At 42.3% G+C, this 18958-nt stretch overlaps 1 protein-coding gene across 2 annotated transcripts in view; it reads left to right on the top strand.

Moving 5' to 3' along the window:
* The window catches only part of AHI1 (Abelson helper integration site 1), a 922284-nt gene that overhangs the window by 452802 nt on the left and 450524 nt on the right, over positions 1-18958 (top strand). For both annotated transcript variants that reach the window (XM_069235204.1, XM_069235205.1), the window contains exon 18: positions 14394-14596. In XM_069235204.1, the coding sequence (XP_069091305.1) occupies positions 14394-14596 (203 nt within the window). The remainder of the gene's footprint in view (positions 1-14393; positions 14597-18958) is intronic.

Raw genomic sequence — 18958 nt, 5'->3', positions numbered from 1 at the left:
TCATAGGTAGAATAATGGAACTTGGCTGGTGGAAAAAGGGAGCTAAACTGGGGGAAAATGGTGGAAATATAGAGCTAAAGCTCAAGAAACGGTGCAAAAACAGAGCTCAAAAGTTGCTAACATTAGAGAAAATGGTGCTTAAATGGTGAGAAGATGGAAGAAATTTTGTTATAGTGGTGCAAAAATGGAAGAAAGAGCGCTAAAAATATAGGGAAATATTGCCACATCTGAAGAAAATGTAGCTAAAATGGTGGAAATATAGAAAATTGGGCTAAAAATAAAGGGGAATGGTACTACAGTAGAAGGATAAAGGAGCTACATTTATGGAACAATGGAGCTTACATGGTAGACACATTTAGCATCATTTTCCAACACTGTAGCTCAAAGTTTGGAAAGAATTGAGATAAAAGTTTGGAAAAATTCAGCTAAATGGAACCAAAATGGTAGCAAAGTGTAGCTAAAATGATAGCACAATGGAGCTAAAATGGTAGGATAATGAGGTGAAATGCAGGCAAAATTGAGCTAAAATGGAGAGATAATAGCGTTATAATGGTTTGAAAACAGAGCTAAAAATTGACCTACAATGGAGAACAAATGCTACTAAAACTGAAGAAACAAAAATGGAGGAAAGTGAAGTTAAAATAGTGCAACAATGGCGGAAAAGTGGAGCTAAACTGGAGAGAAAATATAGCCAAGACAGAGAAAAGAGGAAAGAATATGGTGCTAATAATTGAGGAAAAATGGTGCCATAATGAAAGAACAGTAGTGGAAAAATAGAACTAAAATGTTGTGAAAATTAAGCTAAATAGTAGCAAAATAGAGATAAAATGGTAGCGTAAATGAGCTAAGTTTTTGATCTGATGTGGAAGGAAAATATTTCTGAAATGGTGGGAAAATGGTGTTACAGTGGAGGGAAAATGTAGATTTTCCACAGCCTGTTGGGTAGAAAATGTGAACTTTTTAAAGATACAGAAGCTAGTATTAGTCATTATCCTTTATTGCCACTACTACACAGCAGGTCCTTTAAAGAACATAACATTCTAGAGTAAAATAAAAAAAACTATGCAACCAGACCTCTCCTCTCTTTGCAGTTGCTGCAAAAAAACAGATAAAGTAACATTCAATTCATAATAGTGGATGCAGAATTACTTCCTTATCTTCTTAAACCATACTCTGTTTTCCTCATCTTCTGAAGCTTCAAACTACTTTGATGCATTTATCACACCACAAGAAAATCACAAAAAATAAGTTATGAGGGTAGGTTAAACGGGTTTTACAGTATTGGCCTCCATGCATTTAATAAGATCTAGGTTTTCTGTCCAGCAGGCTGACGGAAAATCTACATTTTATGTCAAGACCCAAAGGCCAATATTATGCAAGTTTAAAGCATATCAGTCAAAAAACTTGCAGCATTCTCAACAGGCTTAAATAAAAAGTCTAAACATTGGATCATCAGACCAATCTGCACACCTAAAATGTCTTGCAAACTTCCACCTATCATGAAAGCTTTAGGAGCAGCCGCCTCAGACACAGAATCAGCACCGGGCATACCTATTTTAACAACAGATTTCATCATGATTTCTTTTTTCCCCATCTATCTAAAGTGGGGGGGGACAGCCTTGTGAGTATGCTTAAAGCCTTTGTTCTAGACTCGTATGAGTTTACACATCGTACCACACACAAATTTTCATTAGCATTGAAATATGTAGAGAAAATAGTTGTTGAATTTGTTTTTGTCCTTATTAAAACAAAACAAATCCCTTCAAGTGTATACAATCTACAAAACACATCCAAAGCCCACACATTCGTACCTGTGGGAAAAAAGACTTCACTTTGAGGACCCACACAAGGACTGCATGTATTGCCTCTACCCTGACCATGTGGCCAAAGACTGCAAGGTTTGCAGGACCTTTTCCAACAGAACCCTCAAAGACAGAGAGGGCAGGCTACTAATTTGGCTCCAGAAGTTGAAGTCCAGATCTAATCCAGTGTCTGGTTCTGACAGTGAGGAATCTACAACTTCCTCCAGAAAACCACAGAAAAGAGGCTGATCTCTTCAAGCCCACCATTCTGAGGATCTACCTAAAAAGGCTCATAAAAAGACCAAACGGGTGTCTTCTAAAGCTGGCAGTCCTTCCAGTTCTCCTCACAGGAGTTCTGTTTCTTCTAAAAGACACTCTAAAGAGGGCTGCAAAACAGCATTTTCTGAGCCTCCAGCGCCACCTCCTGTGGTGAAACATGTCTTTAAGAGGCCATCTGAAAAATCTGCGTCGACGACATCGTAATCAATAATGACGGACACTGACACGGCCAGGTCCATGGGCACCCTGCAGTTTAAAAGACAGCCTTTATGAGGAGCTAGAGGCTGGGGGTACTCATCGTATAGACCAGGCTTCCAACAGTATAGATACTCCTCTGTCTCTGCGTCATCTCATTCCTTTCGCCCTCAGTTTCAACAAAGAATGCCTCAGCAGGCGGCTTATTCGAGAGCTTCACAAAGAGGAAAGGCCGGAAGACAACCGAAAGATACAGGCCGTAGCCAATGACTTGCTACCGTCTCCGGCTACAAACCTTCCCTTGGTCAGAAAAAGCAGAAAAGTTGGCGTCCAAATTTAGACCTCAGGGATCTCAACACTTATCTAAAAAAACAATAATTCCGTATGATCATCCCTATCAGACATTCTGTCCCTTCTAAATCTGGGGGATTACATTACCACCCTCGATGTGCAGGAAGCATATTTCCATATCCCTATTCACCCTTCCCACAGAAAGTACCTCAGATTTGCAGTAGCCGGAGACCATTTCCAGTTCAAAGTCTTACCCTTCTGCCTGAAATCGGCCCCCAAGATCTTAACCAAATGCTTGGCTCCAGTGGCAGCTTTCCTCAGGAGGCAGAACCATCAAGTCTTCCCATATATGAACGATTGGATGGTTAAAGCCAGATCCAGATCTCAAGTGTGCAGGTCCACGAGCGATTGTATCGAGCTATTCAAGAGCCTGGGCCTAACGGTCAATCGAGAAAAGTCAGCATTCTAACCCTTAAAGAGGAGACCTTTTTTAGGGGCAATACTGGACACTTCCTCCAACAATGCAGCCCTTACAGAGGACAGACGGAGGAAGCTCATATCCCTCGTGAGGTGTTTGCAAAAAAGAAAGTACGTTTCAGTTCGCTTCTTCAAGTCCCTGTTAGGGATGATGTCCTCCTGCATTCCTCTGGTGCCTTTCTGTCATCTAAAAATGAGGCACCCACAGGAGGAGTTAGATCTGCAGTGGATGCAATCCATGGGGACTTTCGACGATATCATCAGAATAACGAAGCCCATGATACCATCTCTAGCTTGGTGGACTCAGGAGGCTCACTTAGCGAAGGGGCTTGCTTTTCTTCCCCAACAAGCACCTTGGGTGATAACTATGAATGCTTCTCTCGAGGGATGGGGTGCCTTTCTCCAGCGCCTACGAGTCAGGGGCAAATGGAAGCCACAAGGTCTTTCATATCAATTACCTCGAATTGAAAGCTATTCAACTGGCGCTTTGTGCTTTTCTTCCAAAAATAAGAGGTTCCTCAGTTCTCATCCGGACGGACAACACAACGACAATGCATTATATCAACAAGCGGGGAGGAACCAGGTCTCTGCTCTTATCGAGAGAATCTCAGCGCATTTGGGAATGGTCTATCAGCCACAAGGTAAACCTTCGAGTGGAACATGTCCCAGGCGTACAGAACATTATTGCAGATTCCCTGAGCAGATCACGGTCGTCCAACCACGAATGGGAATTGGACTAAGGAGTCTTGAATCAAGCCTTCGCCCGATGGGGAAACCGAACCTGGATCTCTTCGCAGCCCCGCAGAATGCGAAATGCCCTTTCTTCTCAAGTCGGATCAACATCGGGGCTCTTGGGGGAATGCGTTTTCCATGGCATGGTCAGGAATTTATGCTTACGCTTTTCCTCCCATTCCCCTGACTCCAAGAGTTCTGGCGAAGATCAAACGCTGCAAGCTCCTTCTGATTGCTCCCGCGTGGCCTTGTCAGTTTTGGTATATGGAACTCTTTCACCTCTCGCAGAGCCGCAGCATCCCTCTACCAGTTATGCCCTCCCTGCTTACGATGAACGAGGGCCAAATTCTCCACCCAGATCCGGCTTCACTTCACTTGACAGCCTGGCTCCTGAACACCATGAGTTTGCACATCTAGATATACCTTTGGATTGCAGAGCCATCCTCGCCAGAGTTGCAGCTGAGAGTACCAACAAATGTTATCGTCTGAAGTGAAGGAGATTTTGCTCATGGTGTGCACAAGTTCAAGTGCATCCCTTTTCTTCATCACCGCAGCAGATACTACCTTATCTTATACTCCTGGCCAGATCAGGTTTGGCTATTTCCTCAATTAAGGTCCACCTGGTAGTGATTTCCCGTCATAGGCATACATAGAACGTGCCCCCTCTGTGGTCGGCAAGGGTCATACAACTGTTTCTTAAGGGTCTATTCAGGTCCTTTCCCCCAGTTCGGCCTCCTCCTCCATCATGGCACCTTAATTTGGTCTTGTCTCAATTAATGAAACCACCGTTTGAGCCAATCCACAAAGCGGATTTGAAGTTCCTATCCTGGAAGGTCCTTCTCCTTCTCACTCTCACCTCAGCCAGAAGAGTGAGCGAGATACTGGCATTCACTATCCAGGATCCTTTCTTACAATTCAAAAGGGATAAAGTAATTTTGCGAACAAATCCCATACCTAAGGTCCCGTCGGATTTTCATGTAAACCAACCGGTGATACTGAAGTCATACTTTCCTAATCCATCGACACCAGCGGAGCAAGCTCTGCATTCTTTGGACGTTCAGAGGTGCCTGAAGTTTTATCTTGACAGTACTAAACAGTTTAGGCAATCAAACCAACTTGTCGTGGCTTTCAGTGCTCCGCGTAAGGGACGAGCATTATCTAAACAGGGAATTGCGAGGTGGATAGCCTCTGCAATTAACTATTGTCACACAGCGGCAGGAAAACACTTGCAGAATCCTGCGCGTGCACATTCTACAAGAAAAATGGCTGCATCCATGGCACTTTTTGCATGAGTGCCCATTCAGGACATCTGCAGGGCAGCCATGTCGAAGTCAGTGCATACTTTTGCAGGGCATTACTGTTTGGAGGAAACTCAGCAAGGAGATATGGCGGTAGGACAAGCAGTGGTACAACATCTTTTCCAGTAATGGTGAGCTGTTCTTTATTTTTATATCGTTTAATTTGCGGACATTGTGTAGGTTTGTTTCTTCCTTTACGGCTATAATATTTCTTGTTTTGCCTACTCAGGGTAACGTTCTCTTGTCATATTTATTGCTTATCTAATATGGTATATTTCCTACATAATCTTTTCTTTAAGAATGTTTCAGATATATGTATGTTCCAGGTATATATATATATATATATATATATATATATAAAACAGGTTATGGATTGATGTTATACAATGTGCTTCATTACTGCTTGCTATTCTGATTCATGCATGTGACTCTATGGACCTTTTTACTCATAGTGCGAAGAATAGGCTACTAAAGTGAAAGCCTTTAGGCCTTTTTTCATTACAGTAGCTTATGTGTATAGCTGTTTTGATGTACCGGGGCTCCCATCTCGACGACTGGGAAGGATTCAAGCATGTGAATATATGAAAGATTCCAATACTGGAGAACTACAGTTACAGGTAAGTAACTTATTTTCTTTCTCAACTTGCAAAAATGGCTGCCAAATGACATAGGCTGCACCACTCAACTATGTTAATATCAAGAACAAGAGGGTGTACTAAAGCCAGATGCCCCATAAGTATAAATACATTTAAGTTTAAACCATGAGAGCCACACTAGCCAGGTCGAAACCAAATCTTGTACAGAAACAATTACACAAAAGATAGCATGAAAATTAAAACTTCACTCTTCCAAAAAAACACCAGATTAGTACTAAAGCCACACATTCAGTCCCCATTGCAAGGTTTAGCTAGGTGAGCAGCAGCAACAAAAGAAGGGAGCATTCTAGTTAGACACTGTTTGATTGAACTTTGAAATGTTGAAGAGTTTTATGTTCTTTAAAGGAGCTGCTGTGTAGTAGTGGCAATAAAGAATATGTAGTGAGGGCACATTAAGGCCTGCTTAAAAGACTCCATTTTAAATGCATGTTTTTCACCTAGCATTTCTTTTCTGTTGGTAAACTTTTACATGTTTTTTGTTTATGTGATAACGTACTCAATAATCATTGTCCATGTTACTTGATCCTAGTGAGTCACCTAATCTGTACACTGTTCAAGGCTGAGCATACAGTACACGATGCCTGAACATTTTGATTGTCCGTGATCACTGTGTGGGTGCACCTACGTAAGCATTGATTATGGCTGGGAGAATAAGCTGCCTGTATGGGTGCACCTGCATGATTTCCTCTTGTTTAAAGTTTGACTACAAAGGTTCATGGTCCCCTCCCCGACCAGGTTGCTAATTGCCTTTACTTATTAGGGTATCTTTTTACGCATTTCCAGGTAGGACTCACCTAGCTGATTAGTGTTTGAATCACATTGGTAATTTAGCCAGTCCATTAGGGATCCGGTGGCCCTTGGCGAATGCCCAAGACTAGTAAGGCTACTGTAGGGTCAGAAACATGTTAGCCTAGTGATGGTTTGAGTCATTACTCTCATGAACCATCCCCATGTTTTTTTTAATCATACCTATGGTAAAGAATAATTAAAGGTGACATCCTGGGCACTATAAGGTATTTTGAGCTTTTCTGGGCTCGTCAATGTCTAGCAGAAACGTATAGAACACCACCCTCCTTTTCTTTTCAACACCCAGGAGATCGAGTCTGCCCTGGTGACATTTACATACTGGGGAGAGGTGGGGGCTAGGTTCTGAATGATGAAGCATGACATGACCAGTGTGTGAGGCTTGTTCTCCCAAAAGGATTATCCTTTTTTCACCTGACGGGACTGCTAGGACGTCCCAAGTGGGCTGACACGTATACCTGTAAGTAGGAGATGTAGGCTCCGTTGATGTGGGCGCAACTGTACCTTTTGTGGTTATACATTTCCTTGTAGGGTAATGTATGGTGGCCGTTCCCTCACACTCTCAAGTTTGCGTTTCTACCAGATGCACCACCTACAAACATCAACCACACCTTCTTGATTTTGGAGTTCGGATTTAAGATGCTATTCTGCAGTTGACTAGACTTGTATCCCTCTTCCATATAACAATGGTATATGCCTGCGTTTTCTCGTTTAATGTAGCAAGTACAGCAAAGGCAGAAATTTCGATACTGTGAAAGGAAAGAGTAAAGTACATGATGCTCCACCTATCCAGTTTGTTGATGTGTTTTGTCTGCAATTCTCGAATTTTCATTTGCCTGACCACATTTGGAACTGGCTGGAAGGATGGTACAAGAGGGGTACTGGTCAGTGGCTGCTGAATCGGTTCTGGTCAGTGGCTGCAGAATTATCGTAGGAGACCAGAAGGTGTGAAGCTGCCATAAATTAGTTGGAATGCCCTGGTCAAAAGAGAAGACACTACAGAAGGAGGTGTCTCCAGAGCGAAGATCTTAAGCACCTGAAAGGGTAGGCTGTGGCTCTGGGCAAGGCTGCAGGGAGTTAGAATACAAAGATGGTGATCTTGGAGCTGGGACCTGAAACAGATTGGGTATTGGCCACCTAAGAACACCCAATGATAGTTCACAGGTGCTTGCAATGAAACGTTATGCAATGGATCCATATGTCAATTGTCATAATATTAAGGTAGGACCTTAGAACTAGCTGGCCTCAATAAGGGTGGTATGGTAAGTGTTGGTATGTGTTGATACCAATATCTACTGAGCAGTGGGGGACAGACTGGCAGGATTGTGTGATTTAAGTTGCTTAACGCTCTGAATATCTATTGTTGCACACCCTCCCTAACTGGGAGAGACTCCACTGGACGCTTTGTAACGGAAGATGTGTTGGGGAGGTCGGATGTATACGACCCATAATGCAACAGTTTAGGGTGGGGGCATTTGCAGGAGGTTTGTTTGTGATGTTTATTTTAAATGTTGGTTAGGATCAGTGGCTCTGAGCAGGGAGCTAGCCCTGGAAATCTAGAGGGGGGCAACTCCAGGAAAAAGTAGATGGTGATAATTCAACTTATGCTGAAGTTTTTCCATCTTGAACATCCATGGCCTGTGTAACAGAATAACATGTGGGTCCTGTCAGGTGTATCAGAGACACCTGGCAGCAAGAATCAGTGCCTGATAGGCTTGATTGGTTTGGAAGGTAGATGGATGAGGGAACTGGAAGACAGATGAATGAGGAAATGGTTGGATACTACAAAGGTGTGCTGGTATTCTGCGTCCCACTGTTCTCATTCCAGACTGAACTATTTTTTTTCACAAAGTGTAGCACTTTATGCAAATTGAAAGACACAACCTTTTTTTAACATAGGGTATATCAGATCACACCATATTACTGACAGCAGTATTATTGTCATACGCAGCTAGTAGGTTAAGACGGGTGGCTGTGTGGATACATGGGAATTGTGAGATGAAAAAGTGTTGGCTTGTTTGTTGGAGGTAACTAACCATTATTACTAGGAAAATGCTGCCTTGTTCGATTTTGATGCTATTGTGAAATGCATATAATTCTGTGTTATGGGGCAGTGCCAGATCCATAATCTTGGTAGGGGCAAGAGATGGAAGGTGCAAGAATTAGAGGAATCCACAATGGACCTGAAATGGGGGTTGGTTACTTCAGACTTAAGGCTTGAATCTTCATCAACAATTTGGAGTGTAACTGTGAGCTCTGTTTGGAGGACCTGGGAAAAAGCAATTTCTAAGGAAACCATGATTCCACGATGTGGGTAACAGGGAGGCAACTTAACCGTTAATTAATTGCTCGACCATAGAGTAGAAAAGAAAGCAGTGATCATTGGGTACAGTTGCTAAAATGTTAGGAGGGAGAGGTAGACACAACAAACGCTAATGTGGTGCTTTTCGCGCTTTCTCTACACAAAACCTGCCTGAACGCTAATACGACTGAAGTTGATGAGTTAATAGAAGATTTAGTATGCCCACATAAACTCATGAAGGTACAACCACCCCAGAATTTGCGCTATCCGTGGAAGAAATGGGTGAGATGACATCAAAAATGCACAGAGGAAAGGCACCAGAACTTGAAAACCTATGTGCAAAAAAAAAAAAAGTCTGAGCTTCTCCTCTAATTTAATTGAGCACCTATTCATAATGTGTTTGGACAATGCTGGGTTACCCTAGATTTAAAGTCAGCAGCAGTCTCTGGGGCCTGGGACCTGGGACCTGGGACCTGAGAGACCTCTCTGGCTTCTACAGGTCATTAAGTATGGAATCCAATGTACTACAAAGGTACTAGTTAATAAATTCTACAAAGCAACCCCTGTTGTGGTTCACCCCAGCCCATGAGGCTTTATGCCACGGAGGTTGATGCTTCACAATTTAAGGAGATTGTGTAATAGTATGGTGTATACACATCTAAATTACTTAACCCCTTGGAAATCTTTTCAGTCTAGCTTCTTTCCTAACAGCTTACCTTCTCTGTTACATGAAAATAATTCTGACCAGTCTGAGTATTTGAGCCCACGGGCAATTTCATGACCTCTGTACCCTGAACAGTCAGTGCTGCACTATGTGTATCACTGATTTTCCTGGACGCACAAGAGAAAAATTGTGTCAGGCGTCCAAGGACTTGCCGGTGGCCCTGTGTATTTTGAGAAAGTGGTGTACACTGGGAATAAATCAAGGTGGTTCACTTCCCATAAAAGAACCTTGTTAGGTGCGAATATGGTTTGAATGAGCATCCCCTTGCCTGCTATTTGTATCTGGACCTTATTCTTTTTGACCATCAGCTTTGTCTTTTTGCTTAAACTTGAAGCATCAGAATAAAATACTTAAATCAGTTTGTAGCAGTAACTTACTGTAGTAGAGTCATAATATGACGACCTTTTTGGAATTCACAATTGTTGCCTACGCAAATGCAAATAAAAAATCATAACTTTTCTTTTAGCCCATCTGGAGATGTACAAAGGCGCACATGCCCAATTGCTTAATTCAGGGGCTAAATTTGGCTATGGGCTTGTCTGATTACACCCTGTCCTTATTCACAGAAGGATGGCACACATGGACACCTTACTTCGAATCTTTCTTTGTATATAAATCACTTTGAATGTACACATTGCTCAAGTGAATAGTGAACACAATACTATATTTCCCACTGTGAAGCTGCCCCTATGCTTTGCATGCACAAAATCACCGTAAATGTAGTAATCTTTGTTAAATGTTTAGATGAAAAATTAAGACGTGTAGCTTGGGTTCTGTAAGCGGTCCGTGGGGAAACGATGACCTTTGGATATATGGGATTTGTACAGTGAAATAATTAATAGGGAGAATAGATCTACAAACTTGTCTCAGAGCAACCCCCAATGCACATGCAAGTTGTCTTTATGAATGTGGAGACTCGTGTGCTTTGCTTGACCTTGATGTGAAAACTTTGGGCAGTATTTGCCGGTTATATGACGGAACACCGAATTTTAAACTACTACTAACCTTAACAACGAGGTCGGAACACCGACCTCGTCTTTACTACTAATGATTTCACCACGAACGCCCCACCCCCCCAACCCCACCCCAAAACCTAAAACCCCCCACCCCCCCAACCCCACCCCAAAACCTAAAACCCCCTGACCCCCCACCCCCTCCCCAAAACCTAAAACCCCCCACTTACCTGAGTCGTCACCTTGTCATCTGCGTCGTCCTCCTCAGCCGACTCCCTTGTTTGTACCTTAACCATGCATGTTCTTTGTTCAGGACATGCGTGGTTAAGGCACAAAATAACGAAGTCGTGGTTAAAGAAAGCGTTGTTCCGCTTTCGTTAACCAGGACTTCGTTATAAAAAATTCGGCATAAAGGATGTTTACCGTATTTAATATTCCTGCACTGCCTTCAGAGAAAGCAACTGGTCGCGCAAAAGGGGGTCTTTTAATCCTTTTAAATTCAAAGCTCCAATGCGACTATAAGGTTTTAGAATTTGATTGTCCCGACTTGATGGGTTTACAAATTTCTTTTAATCAAAATTTTAACATAATCTTAATTAATGTTTACGCCCGTTCTGTTGCACGTGGTACAGAATCACACATTTTAACTTTACTCTTTGACTTTTTAGACACGCTACAAACTAATTCCTATTTAATTATTGCAGGGGATGTAAATTGCACTTTCGAACCCTCAGCGTTTCTTAGTGATTTAACTGCGGATGAGGACGAATTATGGGGTATTGCACAATTGGATGGTGATAGTTATCCTCCACGCTCTTGTGTAGCAACTCAGCTTGCTACACTATGCTTAAAGTTTGGCCTAAGGGCCTGTAATGGTCGAACTCCTTCTGATTTAAATTTGGCACCGACATTCCTACGAGGTTCTGTGGCCAGCGTAATTGATTATTTTCTGGTGGATGTGCGTCTTTGGCCATTGCTGCTAGATATGAGGGTAGATTCAAGATGCGAGAGTGATCACTTTCCATTGTTGCTCACCCTTGCTGGGAATATCTTTGGTAGAACCTTGAATATGCAAACATCAATGGCCCCTCCCCCTATTTTAAACAATGCTTATACAAAGGTGAGGTGGCCAAAAGTCATGTCAAACCCCTATTTGCTATGTAAGATCTACCAAGTGTTCTTAGATAATCTGTCAGCCTATGAAGACTTCGAACCAGAAGCCATTCCACTTCTTGATATTCACGAAGATATGATGGTTAAACTTCAAAGTGTCTTTTATAAAAAGGTAGCCACGGTAAACCGGCAATATGGGGGTTCACCTAACAGCAGTTGGTTTAATGATGCATGCATGAGGGCTAAGACTGAGTTAAGGAAGGCTATACTGGCCGGGTATACGGGGGCAATCAAACAAGCAAGATTCACGTATAAAAAGATAATCCTACAATCAAAGAAAGCTTGGGAAGATGCTATTTGGCAGGATTTGCTAGATGCTACTAAAACAAACAACAATACGCTTTTTTGGGAACTGCTGACTAAGCACGAGAGAGGGGGTAGGTTTATACAAAGGAACCATATTCAACCTGGTACCTGGGTGGATCATTTCTCTCTCTTGTACGAAGGAACTGCCTCCACTGGGACTGTCGATTGTGAGAAAGTGGGATTATACCCCCCAATTTCACCCAATGCTAACCTTGCCACTTCTCCGCCCAGTGGGAATCTATTTAACTCTGAAAGCTATATTTGCTTTTCTCTAGAAGAAACTGCAGACGCCATTAAATCTCTAAAGACAGGTAAAGCCCCAGGCCCTGATAAAATTCCAGGTGACCTTTATAAATCAGAGTTACCCATCTGGACCTGGTATATTAATATGCTGTCAAACAAAATCGCAAAAGGAGGACAGATCCCTGAGACGTGGAAGGGTGCAGAAATTATTCCAATATATAAAAAGGGCAACGTAAATCTTCCAAATAACTACAGACCGGTCAGTTTAATTGACAACCTACAAAAAATTTTTGCAAAACAATTGTTAGTCAGACTGACGAGTTGGGTGACGGAGCAGCAGATCCTATCACCACTTCAGGCAGGGTTCCGCTCTAGAGTTAGCACGGTTGACCAGGCATTTAGGTTGACCGTGCTACACTGGAAATATGTAGTCTTGGCAAAGCAAACACTATATGTCACTTTTGTAGACCTGCGCTCTGCCTTTGACCTGGTACCTAGAGATAAGCTTTGGGGAGTGCTACACAAAAGAGGGGCACCATCTGATATCATTCATTTATTAACACGTATGCATGAAGGCACATACGCTCAAGTAAGATGGGGTAACCAAGGCGAACTGACTAACAAGTTTCCCATTAAAAGAGGTGTTCGTCAGGGATGTGTCTTAGCGCCACTTTTGTTTTCTTTATTCATTAACGAGGTGGTCCAAGAACTCATGACATGCCAGAATGATGCTCCCAGCTTAGGCAATCAGAAAATCCCAATTCTTCTTTTTGCGGATGACTCTCTATTGATCTCAAAGACCCCTATGGGGCTGCAAATTCTTGTGGACAGATTTAAATCATTCTGCTGGAATTTTGGTTTAGAGCTGAACTCGAAGAAAACAAAATTGATGGTGCTTCGCTCTGGCTCTCGTAAGAAGTGTACGATCAGGTTAGATGGAGCTATTTTGGACCAGGTTAGCTCTATCGACTACTTGGGTGTGAGGCTTACAGACTCACTCCTCTGGGACGAACAAGTCGGTAAGAGTGGCGGGCTTTTGCAACATCGGGCAGCATCCATATTACGCCTTTACAGGAATACGACCGCTAAAGTTGTGTCTCCAGCAGTAAAGATCTATGTGGCCAAGGCACAGGGTGCTGCTGTTTATGGTGCAGAGATTTGGGGCATGACAGATAGCAGTAGGATAACTAAAATTGAGAATAGCTTTGCACGGGCTCTATGTGCTTGTCCCACTAGCACCCCATTGACCCCCCTTTTTTTAGATCTAGGGCTTAAACGTATAGCCGATTTGATTATCTTACGGCCCCTACTATATTGGGTGAGGCTTTGGGTAGTTCCTGAACTGGCTATATATAAGTCTTCCCTATTAGAATTGTTAAAAACCTCTAACTCCATGTCCATACCATGGATCAAACACGTATCTAGTTGGTTTTGCATGCTAGGTCTGAGGAACTTCTGGGAGAATCCCCAGCAACTTGTGAAGCCCCATGTAAAAGTATTGAAGAGAGCTTACTGGTCCCACATATGTAATAATTACATTTCTCAGAAATCGAATGGTCATTTAACTAACTTGTTTATTGATTTTAAATGGTACCCTGAGTTTGAACCATACTTAGATACAATACCTGATTTGTTAGGCAAAAGTTTGTATGCCAGATTTCGATTTGGAACATTACCCCTGAAGGCCTTAACGAGCAGATGGGGACCTAAGACAAGCTCTGATACCTGTCCTGTATGTGGCATTCCTTCCGAAACAGTAGAACATTTTATGTTTTTTTGTCCCGCCTATTCAATCCCAAGGTTTAAATGGATATATAAAATCTGTAGGGAATTGAATTTAAGGAAATGTTTTTTAGCTTTGCGGATTTTAAAAAGCCACAATTCAAATGTGACAATTTACGCAGTAAGTAAGTTTTTAGCAACAGCATGGCGCATACGCACTTTTTATTTACAATGAGTTGAAATTGTTTTAAGACGGGCAAACATGGATCATTCTTCTCTTTTTTTTAAATTTTTCTATGACATTATGGTTTATATTATTATATTATATTGTATTGTATTGTATTGCTTTGATGGTCTGTTGGCCGAATAAAGCTTATGTGTGAAACAAACCGTATTTGCCTGAATGATCATTAAGAAGTAATGTTATTTTCTGTAGTTTCTCAACTAGAAGCAGAAACCATAAAGGATTTAAATGGGTCATTCGTATCGTCAGCACCAAGAAGATCCACAATGATGAGTGATCCCAATGCAAATATGACACTACACGATCCAGTAATATCTGAAGCGGATCAGTTTGTCAATACTGTAAGAACATCTATGAGGATGCAAAAAGTAAAACAGAAATTGGATTCCGTAATGGTAGGTCAAAATGACATCATTTTAATTTTAAAATTTTAAAGTCATCTTCTTTTGGTACCCCTGGTGGATCCTCCTTTCAACATTTTATGCCTGTGTTTAATACAACATTGTGTAAGAACTGCAGCATTACAGGCGATTGTGTATAGGCTTTTTACATTAATTATATTCATATTTGCACTGGCAAGGTGACAAAAACGTAGCATACAGTTCCAAGCATGGTATCTGAACTGGTGAACCCTGTCCAAAAGGGCCAAGAAACACATTGAGGTGAATTTAATGACCTACAGAGTCCTAAGGTGTGTTCATGTCTGTATGTGCGATACAAATAGTGTCCTCCAAGTGCAATTCTCAATAGCCCTGAAATCACTGGGGCATTGCTTTTGCATCCATGTGTCTTGGAATGAATGCCCTATGTTTGGAAGGTTAATTTTAGCGGCCAGAGCACAACAGCTCAGATTCTAAACTGTCTCTTGTTTTAAGAATATAACCCGCCTTTTAGCTCAATCTGCTATAGTTACTTGTGAACTTCTGTGGTGAATTCAAATTGCTTGTAATCACCACCAAAGCGCTGCAACTTATTAGACCTCTTGGTTTTCAGTTCTAAATGCTGCACAATGCAGTCCGAAACTACTACTTTATCACTGTAAAACGTTTACACCTAAGCATATTTAGAGTCTTATACTCTCCACAGGGAAGGAATGTATGTAGTTATTTCCCAGGTCCCATCGGCTGTCATTACACCGCGGCCAGTTCATCGGGAGTGCCTTTACATCGTGTTTTTTTTTTGTTGTGTGCATCGGAAGTGCCTTTATTTCTTAAGTAGGTAAGCATTACTTTAACCCCATATTTTATATTTTTGTGTATATATTCCCTTATATATGCGTTCACATTTTAAATAGGTACATGTTTAATTATATGGACTTAATTTTAAATAAACATATTTTAATACTAAAAATGTACTTTCTGAATGATACACCTGCCTGTGGATTCCTCACCTTTTGAATACTCCCATTGTGCCAACATTCAACAGAAATCTTTTCTTTCTAGCTCTCCACCTTGACGAGGACATCACAGTGGTACAGGCTCGGCATGCGACTCCGCCTGACGTCATCAGAGCCATAATAATTCCTCAATGGTGTGCTGACATTAGTTCACTTTTTTCCACACCTGCGATGCTAACCTTTTTTTCTACCTCTCCTGTTGTTACACTGTTTCGAGGGAGCTTTTTTTTTTTGAAGTTTTTGTCATGATACAAGGTCTCCACTGAAGAAATCGAGCTTTAAGCCTTGTAGAGAGTGTGAAGGTCACATGTCAGTTACTGACCCACACAAGAATTGCCTCTGGTGCCTCAGTTCTGACCACAACATCAGGGGATGCTCTTCTTGCCAGAGTATGAACCCGAAAGCACTGAAGGAAAGAGAAGCAAAACTGTTCTTGTCAAAGGCTAAAAAAAGCGAAGCATGGTCGTAGAAGATTGAGACCTCAAGAGGTGTCATCGTTGCACAGGTCCTTGAGATCGCATAAGAAGAGGCCATTGCTATAGTTCTCTGCGTCGCTCTTTCCAAGAGGCTAACCTGAGGTCTTTGTCACCTGCTTCTAAATCTCGACACTGGTTGACCTAGGAGGTGAGTCCCACCTTAACACCTACTCAGCTGAATTCGCCCGAGATATCACTGGTGCCGTCTTCGGTGGAGATCACGGCGTTGCCTACAAGTCCTGCATAATTCTCTCCTGGAACTCCAGTAGACCAGGAGATTAAAGAACAGGAATAAAGTATACCGTTTTTCTGACTCCTGGGATGGATCCATTTGTCTTTTTAACCCCTTTGCTGCCAGGCCTTTTCCCCCTCAGGGCCAGGCCTTTTTTTGGCTATTTGGGGCAGGGCACGCCTATGCCCTCATAACTTTTTGTCCACATAAGCTACCCATGCCAAATTTGCGTCCTTTTTTTCCAACATCCTAGGGCAGTGGTCCCCAAACCTTTTAATGCCGCGCGCCCCCAGTTGGAAAATAAAAATCCTTGGGCCCCCCTCAGAATTTTTCACAATTATTTTATAAGGATGGCACTGTTTAAATATGTCTAAGCCTATTTAAATATTGCAGTTAAGTACTGTTACCTTTTTTAAATGCAATAACATGCTTCTGCTCAAAACAAAGGCCTGTTATCTGTATAATGATTCTTTTGGCCAGAGTCTGGCCCCCCCCCTAGGATCAGTTGGGGCCCCCCTAGGGGGGCCCGCCCCCCAGTTTGAAGACCTCTGTCCTAGGGATTCTAGAGGTACCCAGATTTTGTGGGTTCACCTGAAGGAGACCAATAAATTAGCCAAAATACAGTGAAAACTTTGTTTTAAAAAAAGAAAAAAAAAAAATTGGAAAAAAGGACTGCAGAAGAAGGCTTGTGGTTTTTCCCTTGAAATTGGCATCAACAAAGGGTTTGCAGTGCTAAAATCACCAGCTTCCCATCTTTCAGGAACAGGCAAATGTGAATCAGAAAACCCAATTTTTCAACACAATTTTGGCATTTTTCTGGGACATAACCCATTTTTTCTTTTTTTTGTGCTTTCAGCCTCATACCAGTCAGTGACAGAAATGGGTGTGAAACCAATGCCGGATCCCAGAAACCTAAACATTTCTGGAAAGTAGACAAAATTCTGAATTCAGCAATGGGTAATTTGTGTAGATCTTACAAAGGTTTCCTACAGAAAATAACAACTGAAATATAAACATATTGAAATTGAGGTGAAAAAACCAGCCATTTTTCTCTACGTGTTACTCTGTAACTTTTTCCTGCGGTGTCAGTTTTTTTAAAGCAATATACCATTAATCCTGCTGGACTCTTCTGGTTGCGGGGATATATAGGGCTTCTAGGTTCATCAAGAACCCTAGGTACCCAGAGCCAATAAATGATCTGCAACTTGCAGTGGGTTTTCATTCTACACCGGGTATAGAGCATTTCATTTGCTGAAATATAGAGTCAAAAATAGGTATCAAGAAAACCTTTGTATTTCCAAAATGGGCACAAGATAAGGTGTTGAGGAGCAGTGGTTATTTGCACATCTCTGAATTCTGGGGTGCCCATACTAGCATGTGAATTACAGGGCATTTCTCAAATAGACGTCTTTTTTACACACTGTCCTATATTCGGAAGGAAAAAATGGAGAGAAAGACAAGGGGCAATAACACTTGTTTTGCTATTCTATGTTCCCCCAAGTCTCCTGATAAAAATGGTACCTCACTTGTGTGGGTAGGCCTTAGTGCCCACGACAGGAAATGCCCCAAAACACATCATATTTTCTCAAAGAAAACAGAGGTGTTTTTTTTGCAAAGTACCTACTTGTGGATTTTGGCCTCTAGCTCACCCGTCACCTAGGGAAACCTACAGAACCTGTGCATTTTTGAAAACTAGAGACCTAGGGGAATCCAAGACGGGGTGACTTGTCAGGCTCTCATCAGGTTCTGTTAGCCAGAATCCTTTGCAAACCTCAAAATGTGGCTAAAAAAACACTTTTTCCTCACATTTCGGTGACAGAAAGTTCTGGAATCTGAGAGGAGCCACAAATTTCCTTCCATCCAGCGTTCCCCCAAGTCTCCAGATAAAAATGGTACCTCACTTGTGGGGGTAGGCCTTGCGCCCGCGTCAGGAAAAGCCCCGAAACACAACGGCCCAAATGTAAAACAAAAAACAAAAATAATCAAATGTTCTCTTGCTTTCCATGGGATAAGATGTTTTAGTGTGCAGGGGAGAGCTGAATGACTGTTAGCACCTTCAGTTCGGGTGGGGGCATAACCAGGCCCATACTGGTTGGTAGCCACCACCCCACTATTTTCTTTTATTGTTTTTATTACCTGGCTTCTAGAAGACTTTCTGACCCCCCGGAGTGTGGATCGGGGGTAATTGCCCAATCTGCCCACTGGTGGGCAGAGCAACTTTGGCCCCATTTATTTGGGGTGGGGGTATGGGCATACCCCCAACCTCTTATTTTGAAAAAAAAAAAATCTTCCCTGGTCTCCGGTGGGCTTTCTGCCCCTCCCCCCCTTGGGGGCAGATGGGCCTTCCAAAAATAGGCCAATCTGCCCCCAAGGGGGGCAGTTATAGCCAACAGTAATGTGCCCCCATGGGGAGCGACCCTTGCCCAAGGGGCTGCCCCCCAAAGTGAAACACACACATACACACACACACACACACACACCAATCCATGGTGTGTAGAGGTTTCTTTAGGGGCAGATTGGTCTAACAAAAATAGGCTGATCTGCCCCCAGGGGTGGCAGAAATGGCCTAATAATAATTTGCCCCCCTCCCCTGGGAGCGACCCTTGCTCAAGGGGTCGTTCCCCAAACATAAAAACAAAGAAAAAAAAAAAAA

This window comes from Pleurodeles waltl, chromosome 5 (genome assembly GCF_031143425.1).
Source record: "Pleurodeles waltl isolate 20211129_DDA chromosome 5, aPleWal1.hap1.20221129, whole genome shotgun sequence".
NCBI lineage: Eukaryota > Metazoa > Chordata > Amphibia > Caudata > Salamandridae > Pleurodeles > Pleurodeles waltl.
Note: the sequence above shows the minus strand (reverse complement) of the source record. Positions and strands in the feature narration are given on the sequence as shown.